The sequence below is a fragment of the Procambarus clarkii genome, chromosome 39 (genome assembly GCF_040958095.1).
Source record: "Procambarus clarkii isolate CNS0578487 chromosome 39, FALCON_Pclarkii_2.0, whole genome shotgun sequence".
NCBI lineage: Eukaryota > Metazoa > Arthropoda > Malacostraca > Decapoda > Cambaridae > Procambarus > Procambarus clarkii.
The window spans coordinates 3,144,789-3,163,199 of record NC_091188.1 but is presented as its reverse complement, the minus strand read 5'-3'; the positions used below and the strand labels follow the sequence as shown (position 1 = coordinate 3,163,199).

Genomic DNA, 18,411 nt, shown 5'->3' with positions numbered 1-18,411 from the left:
TGCCTACCCCACAGGGGGCAAGACAGTTTGAAAAAGTCCTTTTCTAGGTGGGTCAAGATAGTGACAGGAACCTAGTGTATCCATTTATGTCCTAAACATGCCAGTGACATAAACAATGCGGAAGTTACTGAGGTGCTGACAGAAAGGGGTGTGCCACCCCATTCTTTTTGCAAAAAAGGAATTGAGTGACTGATGGCCTCTCCCATTATTATTATTATTATGGGGTATTATTATTATTAATATTATTATTATTATTATTATTATTTATTATAAAAAATGGTAATACATTTACATGTCAATAAATTATACATACTTTTGAATAGTTTATTATCCTTTGAACAGATGTGAATCTTGCTTCTGTTTCTGTGCTAAGTCTTACAGTGTACTGGAAGATACCACTCAGCTGTGCTGAATAAGCCAAGGCCAGACCAGCGAATGATGCATCCACTGATCCTCTTAAAAACAAGGACAGCACTGCAGTAAATGACGTTACCAGCACTGCAAAGAAATATATATTATACTTAATTCTTTTACCTCTACCTGCACTGTTCACTGCTGTCCAGTGTCACTAAAAATTAAACTTAGAACCAAATGAAACAGTTTTTCAAGTAGCCAAAAATATTGGCGCTTGCATCTAATGTCGATGGAACGAGTGTATTTCTAGACATCTCTGTTTAAATACTTAAATTGCATTTCTTTTATGCTAATAGTGGGGAAACAAATGAATAGTGAAAAGCATTTGTTATGAACATGTATAATTTTCTTAATTTATAGATTGGTGACTTTTCATACATGTGGGTTATCACACAAGAACAGTCATTGCACATACTGTATACCTATTTTTCTCTAACTTTCCATTTAAGTGGCAAGAATTGTTTAAAGTTCTTTGTCACCGTGGGGGTATAGGTTGACATAGCTTAAAGGGAAGGTTGTGTCACAGACCCAGACGGAGTCACAGACCCAGACCATAGCTTGGGGAGCGATTGAGGGGGCCTTGCTCACAAAGAGCGATATTGGGAAGTCTGTAATGCATAATTATTTTTACCACATTATAACGTTGTACAATGTGATGTAATGTAGCATGAGGAATCCTAGAATGTATCTCTCTTCCTTTATTATTAGTGTACATAGTACTACAGAAATAAAATAATTAAACAGCAAAAAACAATTATGCACTTACTTGCGAGCAAATCAAGTCTGACTGCCAACCATCTCATAGCACAGTTGAAGAGATAGAAGACACAAGTGTTTTCATCGAAGAGGACCATGAACCTATATGTGTAAGTATACTTAAATAAATAACAGATCTATATAAATTAAAATTATATTCATACTGATTAAACAGATTTCTATTGTCATGATCAAGAAGCTTGTACTTAGGCTAATATTGAGGTACCGTAGGATCAGGAAGTGTTTTCATCGAAGTAACTACTGACCTTCCCCAGAATGCAATCCACAACAGTTGCCTAACTTACATGTACCTATTTGTTGCTAAGTGAACAGAGGTATCAGATGAAAGGAAATGTGCCTAACTATTTCTGTCCCACTCAGGGATCAATATTAGAATCCCCAAATTGTAAGTTGAGAACATAAACAAGCACTTACTGGAATATTTCCCATAAATCAAGTACTGTACTGTAGGTGTATTTGGAATGGAATGGAATGTATTTAAAGCTTAGACCCTTTGCCAAACACTGAAATTTTGAGATTATTATAGGTTAGGTGGTGGATGGAAGGTGGTGGTGGTGGGGTGGATGTGAGGTGGTGGTGGGGTGGATGGGAAATGGGTGTTTTTTGTGGAGATGGTTGGATGTGGTTAGGTGGTGGTTGGGTGGTGGTGGGGTGATTGGGTTGTGGTGGGCTAGTGAGGTTGGTGGTGGGGTGATGTATTAGTAGTTGGGTGGTGGTGAGATGGTGGAGTGGTGGGGTGGACGGGAGATGGCAAAGTGGATGGGAGGAAGTAAGGTAATGGAAGGGTGGCAGGATGGTGGTAGGGTGATTGGAAGGTGGTGGGGTGGTGGTGTGACTGGGTGTCTGTATAGTTTACAATGTACTCTTGCTCAAAAGAACGGATTTATATTGGACACCTTTTACAACAAGCAAAGTTCCACTACATCCAAGGTACCATATTTCCCACCATCATAGATGCATTCCCATTTTGAATTGCTAAATTTTGAAAAACGAAAATAAAATTGGACCTATGCTAGGCTCAATATATAAAATAAAGATAATGTTATTACAAATGTTCTTTTACTTACTGTATCCCATTATATATTAGGTTATTTTAATATTATATTATCCTATTATAATACGGATGGTCCTATTAGAGATGGTCAGAGCTGAATCATATGCACTCATGCTGTATTTACAGTTTGCAACTGGTGACTAGCCATGTCAGTTTATAACAAATACTGTACAACTTTACAATAAAGAAGAGGGTAAGAAATAAAGCTTTCGGAATACATTGTTTGTTGCTATTGAAACAAAGTTTACAATGCAGGCGATGTGTCACAATAACGTGGCTAAAGTAAGTTGACCAGACCACACACTAGAAGGTGAAGGGACGACGACGTTTAGGTCCGTCCTGGACTATTCTCAAGTCGATTGTGATTGATTGTCACAATTGACTCGAGAATGGTCCAGGACGGACTGAAACGTCGTCGTCCCTTCACCTTCTAGTGTGTGGTCTGGTCAACAAAATTTACATAATAGGAAATTTTGTTTTGCAGACACATATGGGTAGTGTTAAAGAGGACTGAAACCATCCAACCAAAACAAATTGCAAATAGCTGCCAAAACAAAACAATTCTGAAATGTGTATCCTTTTGTTATTACGTATTTATGATTTGTTTTATATTATTTGTTATTGTCTACTAAGTAATTTATACATTACATTCTAGGGTTATTTAGAGGAGCTTTGATTGCTAAAAAAGCTATAGCCCTATGAATATCTTGACCTTTGGCCTCCAAGATGCAGGTCAATTTTCAGCCCCTATTGTATTTTATTTTAAGGAAAATGTAGCATCTTCAACACTAGGAAATATGGTATTTATTTTTCACCATTTTATACCAAATATATTTTTATTAGCATAAACAATAAAAAACAGGATTGAATGTAATGAAATGCCATTTTCAGGGTGAGCCCAGAGGCTCCCTGGAGCTATCGGGCTATACGGCTGTGCGGACAAGCGGCGCAGCTGCGAGGTGTGATGTTTGCTCGTTTGCTTGTTTCTTTTGGAATTGAGGGAGTTTTGCCTTTCTGTTCAGTTTTCATTTGCAATTATCTTACCATGTGGGGTCTGTTTTGTTATGCCTATTTTTCTGGGTTCCTAACCCCGGCTGATGGCAAATAAGGAAAACCCCCAGCCACAGGGGAGTTTTCCAGGGCCATTGCTCCCTGTGCCTCTCTGAGGGGGCCAGGTTCTGGCTCGTGGTAACCGGTAGGCTGAACTCCATTAACTAATGCCCTGTTCTAATGTATCGCATATTAGCCCAATAGCTCCAGGGAGCCGAAGGGGCTTCCCACGGAAATGCTTTAACACACCTTTTATTTTTTATACCAAAATCTGTTTGAAAAAAGTAGACCTATAGTTTAAAATATTTTGTTGAGTTGTTAAATGTTTTTCTGCATTAAATTTTGGTCCAATGAATACATGGGCTCGCTCCACTGAAAGTTTTACATTATTTAATATTATAAATGATCATACAATCAAAAATATAGCCTGCCACTGGATCCAGTTCTGTTTGAGCAAAAGTCCACTACATTTGTAAGCTTCAACATTAAACTACTTACTTTTTTGTAAACATGCCTTGTTTACCATAGGCATTAATGGTAGCAAGGCCACTTACAGTTGTGCTTACATGGCTGTACAATGGAGATCTAGATGTATTTTCTAACCTTTTTAAGTCACGAATTCCAATCCTAGAAGTAAAAAAAAAACGCATGCAGTTAAATGTGATACTTGTACATATTTTTGTATAATAAAAAACAAATTTGATTACAGGCAATTAAAGAAGATAACTCTGGTCCTCCATCCCAAGCACATCTTACAAATACAAAGAACACACTAATTCAAAGCTCTAAAGTTTCAAATTCACCAAATAAAAAATATTGTGCCCTTTTAGTAATGTTAGGATTGAGTGCGATGTATAGCATTTAGTATTACTTATGTTTGCTTCATATTATGTTATCGATAATGCTTTCAGTTATCTATATTTCTAACTGGAGTATATAATGCTGTTGGCAAGATTTTTTGTTTAACAAACCAAGAAAAATGATAAGTTTTATTCCTCTGTCCAAACCATAATAAGTAAAACAACTGAAAATCTAAAATTTAATTAGGTAACAATTCTACCAAAAGTGACAATAGTAATGCAAATGGGACCCCCCTTAATTTTTTTAATTCTTTGTTCATGGCCTATATTTCCAACATGGTACTTGTACAGTAATCGACTCAGGGCTTGTGTTCTTTTTAATATATTATATTGTGTAATCTTTATTATATCAGACCCTCTTTTTTAAGTGATTCTGCCCCTCCAATATCAGTGAGCCAGATTTTGAACAGTCTCTGCTTAGTGTAAGTGATCATGTTTATGCTTCTATCACTAGTCCTGTGGGACCTCTTGTAATGTAACCTCTCTCATGGTGCCTCAATACTTCCTGTGAAGTATTTAGGCACCATGTGAGAAATAAACTACAAAAAGATTTTATAACAAAAAATTATGTTTTAAGCCAGCTTTGAAACATGCAGTGCGTTATGATTTCATCATACCATACAATTCAAACCAATGATTTTCTTGTTTCATATTGTTGTTCTATATAGATTGGTAATTTGAAAATCTTTCATTTTAAAATTCAGTTATGCTCATTTCTAATAAATCCAAGTTGCTTGGTTATTAAACTCTAGTATTCACTTTTATAATTCTTTTGGATTTTATGTTTTTCAGATTATGCACAATACTGTAAACCAGGTACTCTACCTGAAATGTAATGAAACAATTAAAATACTTACATGTACTTATTTATTAAATATGTTCAAGTATAAATGAAAGGAAGTAAAATGTAACCGTATGAGACACTGTTAAATTATTATGCATTTATATGAGTGAATGTCAAGGCCCTCTTTGTTTAAAGTTGAACTCACCTGAATATATTTCGGATATACAGAAATATAGCTGCCAGAAGTGCCAGAAAAGGCAAAAAGTATGGAAAAACCAAACACACAAACACCAGGGAGTTTGAAATCAAGCAAATATTCTGCAAGAATGTTTCCATTGTTATGGGAACTCGAACATCAACTGAAAACAAAAGAGAAAATGTTTATCCCACCAAATATGGCCATATTTCTATATTATCTTAATCATTTTAATAAATGTTCCTACAGACAAGTAAAGAATTAGTCATTAACATTTACAGTACAATAACAAATTTCTGACTAAGCATAAGATATACAAGAATGATTTGTCTTTATAAAAACAATAAAAATAGAGGGTCCCCAACTTACAAACATTCGATCTTAAAAACAGCCCCAAAATCCCAATTTTAGCCCCCATGTTCTACTGTACAACCAAATTCTGAGGACTATAATGCAGTATTTCTGTTATTAATCAAGGAAATGTGGCCCAAATAATGGCTGATAAGAAGGGTGTTGGTGGTTCACCAGTGCTTATGCCTCATCACCTTTTACTACCTCCTCCTTTAGTAATTACAGTATAACGCTTTGCTCTTCAAAATGCATCAAATCAGACAAGCAGGACCGTTCTATCATTTAATTTAAATAAAAAGCAGAGTATGTTATTTGCCGCCAAAATTTAAATTTTGTTTATTGATTTTTAGTGTCCAGAAACACAACCCCTCCCCATTTATATCATTGCAACAATGGGAAATCACGTTCCGAATTAAGAGCAGCCAACTTACGAATACCTTTTTAGAACGCATAATGTTCACAAGATTTGGGACTGCCTGCATGTGGAAGTATAAAGCCTTTTATTCATCCTCTATGTAATTTACTCTTCATTCTCTTAAATTATTACCTTAACATTCTGTAAATATTACCTTCATCCATGTCCCGAGAGAAAATATTGATGATGCGGCCAGAAGGGGTGGTGTCAAAGAAACTCATAGGGCTGCGAAACACTTTCATAAAAACCTGATCATGCATATGACTTGAAGCCACCAAAGTTGTCTGAAAGTTCAAAGAATGGGATTTCCACAGGAACACGCTCAAAAAAAAAAAAAGGAAAATGGGTGCATATATTTTTTGGAGCCTAAATACAGAATAAAATTATATTTAATGTTGATTTTTGTTTAATAAATTCTTCATTAATAATCATATACTATACAATGAAAGGAAATTTTAACTATTCTACAGGCAATAAGCCAGACTCCAGTAAGATATCAATTAGGATTCCATTAAGGCAAGAAGTCTTAAAATTTCTCTCTATTCATCTAAGAGCATTTATTATAAGGGTTTATAACAAGCTGTAAGGTACAGGTCCTTGTAGTGAACATTTGAAACTGTGTTAGTATGGTTCAGTGAACATTTGAAACTCTCGCCAACTCAGAATGTAGCTCTGCACATGTACAGTAGTGCATTCACCATGGGAGAACTGTAATAACAAAATAAAAAATAACAAGAAAAGGTAATCTCAAGAAGAGATTGCCAATATATGCATCTATTGTGAATTAAAACCATAGCTAAAACAATTGGACAATCAAAGACAAAACACACATCAGACATGTATGCTGCACACAGGCACTAGGAGCCTTTATTTAAGCACGAGTCCACTGAATAATGAAAAAAATTGTTAAAGGATAATCACATGTCATCTAACTGTATTCAGGTATCTGTCTGTAATCAACTGAACCATAAGGAGTTCAGTTACAATCAGGAGTGTAACTTGATGTGAAGTTACGTCGAGGGGGGGCCCTGTTGTGAAGTATGTGCAGCCACCTCATGGATGTTAGGGAAGCAGTCAGGCAGGCCATTTGATAGCAGGAGTGCTACATTGTGGTATTTATGATGCCAAGTAGCATTTAGAAGGGCTTTGAGTACATCTGAGTGAATTTTTTGGAGGATATTATGGGTTGGAATTCTTCTCTAGTGTCTCCCTAGTGCCATTAAGTCCTGGTACAGAAATGTGTAAAGATACCTGTTGTGCAAGTGTGGAATGTTGGTTTGTCTTGAATGTTCCATATCTTAACCAAGGTACCAGTATGATTTGTCTTAGAGAGCAACAAAGAGTATACTTCAGAAATACACATGTGATATGAATAACACTAGAATATGAAAAACTGTATGTAAGAAAGAACAGGAAGCATGTGTAACAAAACTGTCAGAAAGAAGTGTAAATCACTTAAGTCTGAAACTAAGACATATCCTGTATTTACCTTCATGAATGCAAATCCTCTGATAAGAGAAGTTCCCAAAATGATGACGATGAAGCAGCCATAAACAGTTTGGTAAAACTGACAGTCTGGATTATCAGCAATATTGTCACTGATAACAGTTTCATTCCCAATCACAACACTTGTATTCTGCAAAATATAATCACATATGCTGGTATTATAGAAAATATTTAAATATTACAGTATAGTATACTGTATCTATAAATTAAATTGTTTCTATGTGTTTTCACCTAGTTGTTTTCACCTAGTTGTGTTTGCGGGGGTTGAGCTTTGCTCTTTCGGCCCGCCTCTCAACTGTCAATCAACTGTTTACTAACTACACTAACTATTTTTTTTTCACACCACACACACACACACACACCCCAGGAAGCAGCCCGTGACAGCTGACTAACTCCCAGGTACCTATTTACTGCTAGGTAACAGGGGCATTCAGGGTGAAAGAAGCTTTGCCCATTTGTTTCTGCCTCGTGCGGGAATCGAACCCGCGCCACAGAATTACGAGTCCTGCGCGCTATCCACCAGGCTACGAGGCCCTATGTGTGTGTGTGTTTGAGGTTGGAGGCCAGACTCTTGGGGATAGCCTCACCAAACTTTTGCATTCTGATTCTTGTGGGATGCATGTCCAACATGGTTGGTTCGTGGTTAACACCATTCAAGAGAGAATACTGTGCCTACTTTGTTCATTTTGTTAATTACGTAAGTGTAATTACGAGATGAGAGCTATTGTCGTGGTGTTCTGACATCCCAATACGGTCATGTGACTTTTACTGAAAGTTTTGCCCTTACTACTTTCTCACTTAACTTGTTCCAACCATCTACCATTCTGTTTGCAAAGTAAACTTTCTAATGTTTATTGGCAGTTTTGTTTCTTTATTTTGAATCTATGTCCTCATGTTCCTGAAGTTGCAGTTTTCAGAAATTCCGATCTGTTAATTTTGTCGATTCCTGTTACTATTTTGTATGTAGTCGTCATATCACCACTTTTCCTTGTACCTTTGGTATATTTAACACCTCTAAGCTCTCATTGTAGCTTTTGCTGTTCAGTTCCAGAAGCCATTTAGTTGCATGTTTTTGCACCTTTTAATGTTTATTGATGTTCTTCTTGAGATATAGGTACTATACAACTGATGCATATGCTAATTTTAGTCTCACAAAGGTTGTGAAAATTTCCTTTAATATTTCACCATCAATGCATTTAAAAATGATTCTGAAGTTGGAAAGCATAGCACAGAGTCCTTGCACAATGTTCTTTATGCGAATCTTAGGTGACAGGTTTTTAACATTTAGATTTCTTTCTTTATCAGAATTCCTTAAACCGTTTTCACATAATTTGTAGATTTTGTGTGTGGCCTATTTTGTCCTATCCCACATTCCATAATATGGCATTTATTCATATTAAATTGCCAAGTGTTGCTCCACACACTTATTATCCCCTGGTCTTCTTGAAGGGTATGACAATCGTCTAAGTTTCAATATTTAGTAGCTTGGCATCATCAGCAAACATGTTTATATAATTCTGTATTCCTTCTGGTAGATTGTTTATATAGAAAATGAATATTACTAGTGCTAGAAATAAATCCTCTGGTACTCCACTACCTGGATTGTATCTGGATGGGGTTCTGGGAGTTCTACTTCCCAAGCCCAGCCCAGGGCCAGGCTTGACTTGTGAGAGCTTAGTCCAACAGGCTGTTGCTTGGAGCGACCTGCAGGCTTACATATCCACCACAGCCTGGTTGGTCTGGCAATTCTTGAAGAAAACTATAAAACAATATTTCTTATACTCGCTGGGAGTATGCTGAACAATCGTGGACCTCTGATGTTCACACAGTCAAAAGCCTCTTTAGGTTCAGATAAATGCAGTCAACCCAACCATCTCTTTCTATGTGGCTCTATCATAGAATGTATGCATACATTCCTGAAACTTTTGGACTTTTATCATATCTACATTTAATACTGTGTATGGAGTCTGCCTCAACTAAAATGGACCTGGCCTGACAGTGCATTCCATTTGTTAACTACCATGGCACTAAAAAGATTCTTTCTAATGGGTCTGTAGCTTATTTAGGTACTCATTTCCCACCTGTGTCCACTCGTGCAAAAACCACTCATGCTAAATAGTCTGTCTTTATCTATACAGTACTATCAATTCCCTTGAGAATTTTGTGTGCGGTAATCATTTCTCCCTTAATTCTTGTCTTCTGCTGATATGAGGTTTAATTCATGTAGCCCTATCCCCATAAGTCATACCTCATAGTTCTGGGACTAGTCTGTTGGTATATCTTTGAAACTTCTCCAATTTCACCTTGTGTTTGACTAGTAAGTAATTGTCAATAGAAGGCACCAAGCCGGGATGGCTATGTAGCACCTTGTGCTTGACTAGATAGAGCGCCAACTTGCATGAATCGAGACCATCGCTCTACCATCCAGCCCATGTGGTTGGGCTGGACAAATGAAGATTTACATGTTATATCCCAACAGGGAAGTAGAACAAGCTCTAAGATAATACTTGGTGAAGGTTATTCTGTCATTCTCACCCTCATTGGCAAGGTGGCATTCAAAGATATTGACAAACTATTAAATCTATGATTTTTTTTCCATCTACATATATTCAGTTTAATTAATGAATCCATCTAAATTTGTTAATCACTTTACTCTGCTAATTATAGTATCCTTATTTATTTAGCATAGATATGCCTAAGGTTTATATTAAACACAAATGTGCAGTTTACTTATCTATATCCTTATCAGTTATCTAATCAGCTAGAAAGATCACATGAACATACACACAAAACAGCAAAGTTATCACTGTAAACTGAGCTTGCAGGTAGTCTTTGTAGTTCTCAAGACAAACAGACATTATAATTCTAAAGTGCATTATATAAATTAAAGCATTAACTCTCATTTTAACAGGAAAGTGGCACCATTCTGAAAGACTATATCTGATTATCAACTCATATCACCTATATTTCCCTTTGTTTTAATAAACAAGCAATTGTTTGAAATGTGGCCATCTGTGGGTATGTGGACATCCACATACTTTCTAATAATTTTATGTGTTGCATTAAGGACGGTTTTTAGTGATGATGAGAAAGCTGTGCAATTTTGTACGGAAGATGCTAATGCAAATGACTTAAAATTCAACTGTTTATGCCCATCAGTTAATGATGTAAGTAAATATTGTATGCATACAATTTGTCTATAGTATGACTTGCTACATCTTTATGGAAATATAGCACAGTGGTTTTGAACATTTTTTAAATATATTTGCATTTATTTAACATAATTCTCCATTGAAAACAGTGAGATGCAATTGTGATAAAACCTTCATATACTGTATTAAGCTTTCTTTGTATTTTGCTAGACTACAAATATCTTAAATAAATGGGTATTAATATACCTGAGATTAATCATAATTTAAAACTAAACTGTTATAAATAGCTGTGATATTAGCCATTAAAATGGTGTTTTTCACCAGTGTTTGAATTCACTGCCTAGCTGACAATCCCATACAAAAACACATTTTGGCAATAGGCTGGCAATCTTAACAATGTCACTTCAACAATTTAAAGCACTTGCAAATATCCTACAAAAATATGCAGTCCCTCCTGCTGAAGATAACTGTACAGAAAATGTGCAGTTCTAGCTTGCAAACTTCATAGTGAACGCTAGTGACCTGGGCGAAAAAAATCACAGATTTTGTTTAAACTACTGTACTGTATGTGCATCACGTGTCATTTATAATAACTTACAATTATTTTACTTAACAGTTTAGTAAAATAACAAATATATTTTTTCCAGACACTGATTATACAGGATAAGAAGATCAGTTATGGAAAAAGTCACATCAACATTCCTGATAATGTCACATGCTGGAGGATTGTTGGATGTTCAGCAGTACATCTCAGTGGAACAACCTTAACTTCCTTGAAGCATATCCACACACTACAGCTCCACAAGATAGATCATATTCATTTGGCTTATGATTTCTTCTTACAATACAATACCCCTTTAGAGTAGGTGTAAAATTACTTATGCAAAACTGTTATTATATAGTGAGTGTCATTCATGTAGTGCAATGTGATATTAGTAAATTAACTCAGTAATTACTTGTTATTCAGTTAATGATTAAGTTTTAATTAAGTACTAATACCTATAGTAATAGCCTGTGAGATGTATCAAACAGATTTTACCTAATTATACCTGTAGACAATTTTGATAGTTGTACTGGTGTAGTTAAATGTTCTCATTATCCAGCCAGCAAAATTATCATTTTACTGGCTGTTGCTAGTTTGATTTTGAATGTTCTCTAGACATAGGTCTTCTGATATTATTCCAATATCTCAGACTTGGTCATTCCTTTCTACGAAATCTGACTGTCATATTATATTTAGGTGGGTGCAGGAATAGATGACTTCTGACTCATTAGACGTTAGATTGGACAGAGAGCTTTCCCTTCCGATAGCTCACGGTAAGCCTTACCTTGCTAGGTTTCCTTGGAATACGATTCACCAACTGGTTAATAACCAGATACCCAATTACTGCTGGGTGAACAGGGGCAAACAGTTGAGAATTAGCACCCAGTCAATCCTCCCTAGCCAGGACTTGAACCCAGATCAAATTTCAGGTGAGGTATGGGTCAAGTATGTTACCACTACGCCACCAGTTACTGTAAAACCTTGTTGATATCTGACTAATTTTTCTGCCTTCCACCATGGCAATTTTTATACAGTACTTATTTTGGTGTGGTCAGTGAAGAACAACACAAAACAGAGCTATATTCCTACCAATGTATTCTATGAGGAAAAGTAGCAATGTAACGGCCATACTATGTGGAACTGAGCTTCACATTGTATTCAGGCTGAATTTTTGTTTAATTTACGGCTTCTTTGCAATTTGCTTTTTACAGAATTTAAGATTTTTTCTCATATGTCACCAGTTATTCCTTTAGCTTTCATTTTATTGGCTATTACTCCATGGTCATATTTATCAAGTTCTTTAACAAGGTCTTTGTATAAAATATCTGCATTTTGGTTTGCTTTCTTCTAATGCCTCTGTGATTCAGACATCAAGGATAAAAAAAACAACTCATAATTAACACTTTCGCGCACCCCGCCCGCCACCCCTCAACTGTGCGATATGGGACCCAGGGTGTCACGGGAGCGCGCGTAAATTCTGAAAAGTGTATACTCTCTTCAACTTTGTCACCTTAATTCTCGTCCTACGAGATTAAATTTGGTATCATTGTGTTCGCAATAGAATTCTCTACAGCACTAAATGCATATAAACTCCAAAAGCCCGGCTAATTACCCGCAGCAAACAGAGAAAGTGCGAACGAGTTTCCCAGGAGCGCGCAAACGCGATAAAATGTTTTCACTATTTTCACTCTGGTCACCTCAATTTTCGTCCTAGGTCTTTCATTTTGGTCTCAATGGGTTCGCAACAGAATTCTCTATAGGAACATTAGCATATAAAATAAAAAACATGGTCACGCTCCAACCGCCGACGAGTTGAAGACGGGCCACGCGTTAGCCGCAAGTGAGTGCTCAGATGCCTTCCAGCTACACTCCCAATTCCCGCCCTTTTCAAGCCTTTCTTTCGCAATTTTCTTCCTGGAAGGGCCTTGTTCATGATCACTATCCATTGTGGAGTAAGCGTAGATAGTTTCTAAAGCCGCAGTAAGAAATATAGCCACGGAAAATAGCCGAAATGTTCACACGTTTGAGATGCGAGGGGAGGCAACATTGGTCACAACAGTGGAGCGAAAACAATGGGCCCACGGCGTGTGCCAAGCTGCCTGAGGGCCACGAGGCTCAACAAAGAAAATGGGAAGACATCGGCGCGCATTTTAAAACCAGTCCCCAAAAAATCGGATAAAAACCTGATTTTTGGCGATTATTTAAAGTGGATGACGCAATGCTGCGTCATCCCCGGTATTACCGCCAGTAAACGGATGATGTAATGCTGCGTCATGCCCGGGCGAAAGTGTTAATACACTTGGTGTAACAGGAAAAAAAATCACAAGGAGCTAAAAAATTGAGAACTGCCTAGTAAATCTAGAAAACTCTGTACAGTACTGAATATTATCTTCCTAGGAAACTTTGACTTTTCCAAATCTGAAGATGATAGTACATAATAATAATATTTTATTTTAAAAACTATTAGGACATAACCTAGGCCAACAAGCACCCACCAAACAGCTATCGAGACTATGACAATTCATAAACAGATTAAAATATGTCATCTGAATGGGCAGCTAAAAAAATATAAACCCCTAATATATGATCAAGGACAGTTATGGCATATAAATTGAATTCTGATAATCCTCAAAAACAGTGTTTGCTAAGAAAATATGTAGAGAATAATATGCATAATAAACTATGACAATTGCAATAAATAACTGTACTCTGTTGAAAAAAAAATAATCTAGGTGAATTGCAATGCATTCAAAGAAGCTTTGGCATAGTGATAAATCAATTATTTTACAGGACCTTGCAACTATCACATTCCACCTTTGAGGGCACGGAAGGATCACTCAACATTCATGCCCACAACCTGAAGATCATTACTCTAGAAGACATCATCTGGAAGGGTCAGTTAAATATACTCATCCAAATACAAGAAGGCCATGTTTTAGATCTTGTTTCCATAAAGAATTGTAAAATTGAAGTGCTTGGAGAAATCAACTTATCACCAAGATATGTAAGTCTCACACCCTCTACACTATGCAATTCTGATTAACGATATTGGGTGTAAAACTTGTCAACATGATTTTTTTTAGATTGTTGGGAATTCAAGTTTCATTTAAACAATGCTTATTTACTTTTTCTATTCCAGGTTCATACCTTTGCTCTTGAAAATAATTATATTGGCACCGTCTCCACTGGTGCAATTATCCAGGAATCAGAGAAGACCATCATCCATCATAATTATGTTGGCTACCTTAGCTTCCTCTCGCTAGATACTGACACACACAACTTTACACTCCAAGCAAATACTATAAAGAATGTAGCACTTGAGAGTCTTGTAGTAAGCAATGCAACTTTTATACAGATTATAAACAATGAATTCTTCCATATAGAAAGCTTTGGATTAACTTCATTACATTCTACATCTCAAGAAGGTTCAATGGTTTTTTCTGATAATATATTCCACAAACATGAGCCAGGCAGTCTCATATTCTATTCCACAGTATTCAACAAAAAGTTGATAATTCAAAATAATGTATTTAAATCTACAAATTGCAACTGCAGCTTTCTGAGTTACATAAGAAAGATGACAGAAATTAATGACAGTGTTACACACAGTTTCACTGGAGAAAGAGAGAAGGCTTATGAATTGTTTATAGATTCATCTTTGTGTTTTGATAAAGAAAGAAAATATAAACTATCATATCTTTGTAAGGAGAGTGAATTAAATCACTATTGGGTGTTCCCAGCAATAGCTCTTGTTACTATAATGTTCACAGGGCTACTGATAACAGTGGTGATCAATAGGCATATGTGCAGTGCAAAGTACACAAGACTCTTTATGGAGTCAGAAGAAATGGATCAACACAAAACACATTCTGTTTCTGCAATTGAGAAAATAATATATATAAAGGAGTAAAATCCATATGTAAAACTTCTTTGAATCTTCAGGAGTCACCACAGGGGTTCAGTTCTTGCACCAGTAATGTTCATTGTCTACATAAATGATATACCAGTAGAAATACAGAATTATATAAACATGTTTGCAGATGATGCTAAGATACTGAGAAAGATAGGAGACGCAGACGATTGTAATGCCCTTCAAATTGATCTAGATAAAATAAGTGCTTGGAGCGTCAAGTGGTAAATGGAAATCAATGTGAATAAATGCCATATTATGGAATGTGGAATCAAGAGAAAATACACCACACACAACTTATAAATTATGTGGAAAGGAATTACAGAACTCTCATAATGAAGGAGACCTAGGGGTGGTTTTGGATAGTAAGTTGTCGTCAGAGGAACACAAAGAACATTGTGAGAGGTGCGTATGCGTCGCTTTCAACGTCAGACTTACTTTTAATTATATGTATGGTGAAATACTAAAGAAACTGTTCATGACTTTTGTGATACACTGTAACAAAATTGGAATACTGTATGCAACAGTTGTATGATGCCCAAATCTCAAAAAGCACCTAAATAAACTGGAAAAGGTGCAACGGCATTCTACAAAAGAGCTTCCGGAACTGAAAAACAAGAGTTACAAGGAGAGACTAGAGGAGTTAAAATGCCGAAACTAAAAGATAGAAGAAAGAGAGGTGATATGATCACCACTTACAAAATACTAACAGGAATAGATCAAACTGACAAAGAGGAATTCCTAAAACCAGCAACTTTATGAACAAAAAGGACACAGATTCAAGTTAGGAAAACAGAAGTGCCAGAAAAATATTAGAAAATTTTCTCTTGCAAACAGAGTGGTAAATAGTTGGAACAAACTAAGTCAGAAGGTGGTGGAGGCCAAAAACGTCAGTAAGTAGTTTAAAGCGGTAATACGACTAAGAGTAATGGGAAGACGGGACATGACGCGCGTAGCTCTCATCCTGGAACTACACTTAGGTAATTACACACTTAGGTAATTAGTAATTACATGTTTGTAGACTATTCTTCATTAAAACTACTCAATAACCACAAAATGTAATCTATACCTAATATTACAGATATATGCATGTGTGAAGGCTAGATGTTGATGGTTATGCTCTGTTAAACCCCATTAACAGGCTTCAATATAAATGCACCAGATTTGTGGCCAATTTTGGGTATGTTACTACATGGTCATCGCATATTATTTCCACGGAAGTCACTGCATTATGTAACAAATATACAGTACTGTATAGGCTACATCTGCCTCACCTAAAAATGGGGAAAATCTCTTGAAACATCCAGATTATTATTATTAGTATTAGTATTTTTATTATTGTATTATTATTAATGTATTATTATTATTATTGTATTACTGTATTATTATTATTATTATTTATATGATGGAACTAATTAAAGCTATACTACCACAGGTATTTTAATCTAATACTGTACAATATTTCAATCTGGTTCTGATTCAGAATTATTTGCTCTTTGGGTAAAAGATGCTGATGATAATGCACATGGAATAAATTATAATATAAGATGTAGATGGACACATTTTAGTATAAACACAATTTCTTCAGCATTTTATCTTGCATATAAAATCGCATGATGTATGCAACTGTACCCTAAGTAAATTTTCAAGAGGCTCCAACATAAAATGTATAATTATTCACAAAAATGCAACTTAAGATAAACTTTAAAATTTCATGTTTATCACAAGTTCTGATTGGCTGTTGACAGCAACAGAGGAAAATCTGGGATGTGATTGGTCACCCAGCCTAGCTTTCAATTATGAGGTTTGGTCTCACAAAAGTTGTGAACAATTTCTTTAGTATTTCACCATCCATGTATTTGAAAGCAATTCTGAAATTGGAAAGCATAGCATAAGCTCCTCGCACAATGTTCTTTATGTGGTTCGCAGGTGATAGTTTTCTATCTAGAACCACCCCCAGACCTCTTTCTTTATCAGAATTTTTTAAAGCTTTTCCACATAATTTGTAGGGTGTGTGGTCTATTTTCTCATATTCCACATTCCATAACATGGCATTTATTAATATTAAATTTCATTTGCCAAATGGTGCACCATACACTTTTTGTCAAGGTCTTCTTCAAGGGCATGACAATCCTCAAAGTTTCTTACCTTCCCTAGTATCTTAGCATCATCAGCAAACATGTTTATATAATTCTGTATTCCTTCTGGGAGATCGTTTATGTAGACAATGAACATTACCGATGCAAGAACTGAACCCTGTGGGACTCCACTCATGACATTTCTCCAGTTCAGTACATTGCCTCTGATTACTGTTCTCATTTTTTGGTCAGAAAATTTTATATTCATGTTAGAAGCCTCCCTGTCACTCCTCCAATATGTTCCAGTTTCCAGAACAACCTCTTATGTGGAACTCTGTCAAAAGCCTTTTTAGGTTCAAATAAATGGAATCAACCCAACCATCCCTTTCCTGTAAAATCTCTGTGGCTCTATCAAAGAAACTAAGTAAATTCATTACACAAGATCTCTCAGATCGAAAACCCTACTGTCTATCTGTTATTATATAATTTTTCTGCAGGTACTCTACCCATTTAGTTTTAATGATCCTGTTCAATTGATCCTGATTGTGATTAAGATCAGGGTCATTCCAATACTGTATGATCTGAATTAATGAGTTTAGACAATTCAATAACAAATAATTACTTTTAACAACATTTTCTAATGCTATATGATACTCACTCCACTTCCTGCTGATAGCCATAGAGAGAGCCACCAGGAACTGAAGGCTGTAGACCCAACATTGAGAATGAAAGTCAATATAACAAGTGTTGCTATGATGTATCCACCCGCTGCCATTATGTATGAATGGTACGTAGACTTAGGTATGTCACCTTTCTCAATCTGTTCTTCAGTTATAAGTTGACCTGTACCTGTAAGAAAATATTTAAAAAATTAAGTCAAAATTTATAAGAATGGATAATTTTCAAAATACAGCACAGTACCTGTTTGCAGCCATTAAAATTGGGGCTTGCAAAACTAAAGCAAACAGTAATTTTTTTTACAATGTCTTCAGAGCAATCTCTTAAGGATTACGGAGTATAAAATAAGAATACTCTATACAGACGGCGTCTTGTTGATGGCGTCTGTGTAGCTCTAATACACAAATCGTACCCAAAATCGGCTCTAATACACAACGTACCCAACATGAACTTGAGTCCTGGCTTTGTTGCTGTTAGACGCTTCCCTTTCACAGTATATACTCAAATGCTCCAAACTTTCTAACAAACGTGACCTAACATAAGTTTACCCTTCCATTTATCTTTGTTTTTCTTTCCTTTTTCCTTTTCTCTCCCTTGTTTTCTCTTACGATCCCTTATTTATTCCTATTACTATTCGGTTCT

The 18,411-nt window shown here is 35.9% G+C and overlaps 2 protein-coding genes across 11 annotated transcripts in view; one reads left to right on the top strand and one right to left on the bottom strand.

Moving 5' to 3' along the window:
- Window positions 1-18,411, bottom strand: part of LOC123760336 (ATP-binding cassette sub-family C member 5) — a 58,701-nt gene that overhangs the window by 6,860 nt on the left and 33,430 nt on the right. For 9 of the 10 annotated variants that reach the window (XR_011230901.1, XR_011230903.1, XR_011230902.1 and 6 more), the window contains 7 exons: window positions 17,750-17,940; window positions 7,391-7,537; window positions 6,056-6,185; window positions 5,145-5,298; window positions 3,794-3,922; window positions 1,181-1,272; window positions 314-498 (listed from right to left, as the gene is read on the bottom strand). Coding sequence is in view for 7 of the 10 variants with exons in the window: in XM_045745939.2 (XP_045601895.2) it covers window positions 314-498; window positions 1,181-1,272; window positions 3,794-3,922; window positions 5,145-5,298; window positions 6,056-6,185; window positions 7,391-7,537; window positions 17,750-17,940 (1,028 nt within the window). In the remaining 3 variants the exon portion in view is untranslated. The remainder of the gene's footprint in view (window positions 1-313; window positions 499-1,180; window positions 1,273-3,793; window positions 3,923-5,144; window positions 5,299-6,055; window positions 6,186-7,390; window positions 7,538-17,749; window positions 17,941-18,411) is intronic. The other variant, XM_045745941.2, reaches the window with a different exon arrangement.
- On the top strand, window positions 10,190-16,445 carry LOC123760338 (uncharacterized). The gene is made up of 4 exons (XM_045745949.2): window positions 10,190-10,574; window positions 11,207-11,421; window positions 13,894-14,107; window positions 14,243-16,445. The coding sequence occupies exons 1-4, from the start codon at window positions 10,410-10,412 to the stop codon at window positions 15,011-15,013; spliced, it is 1,365 nt and encodes a 454-aa protein (XP_045601905.2). The 5' UTR covers window positions 10,190-10,409; the 3' UTR covers window positions 15,014-16,445.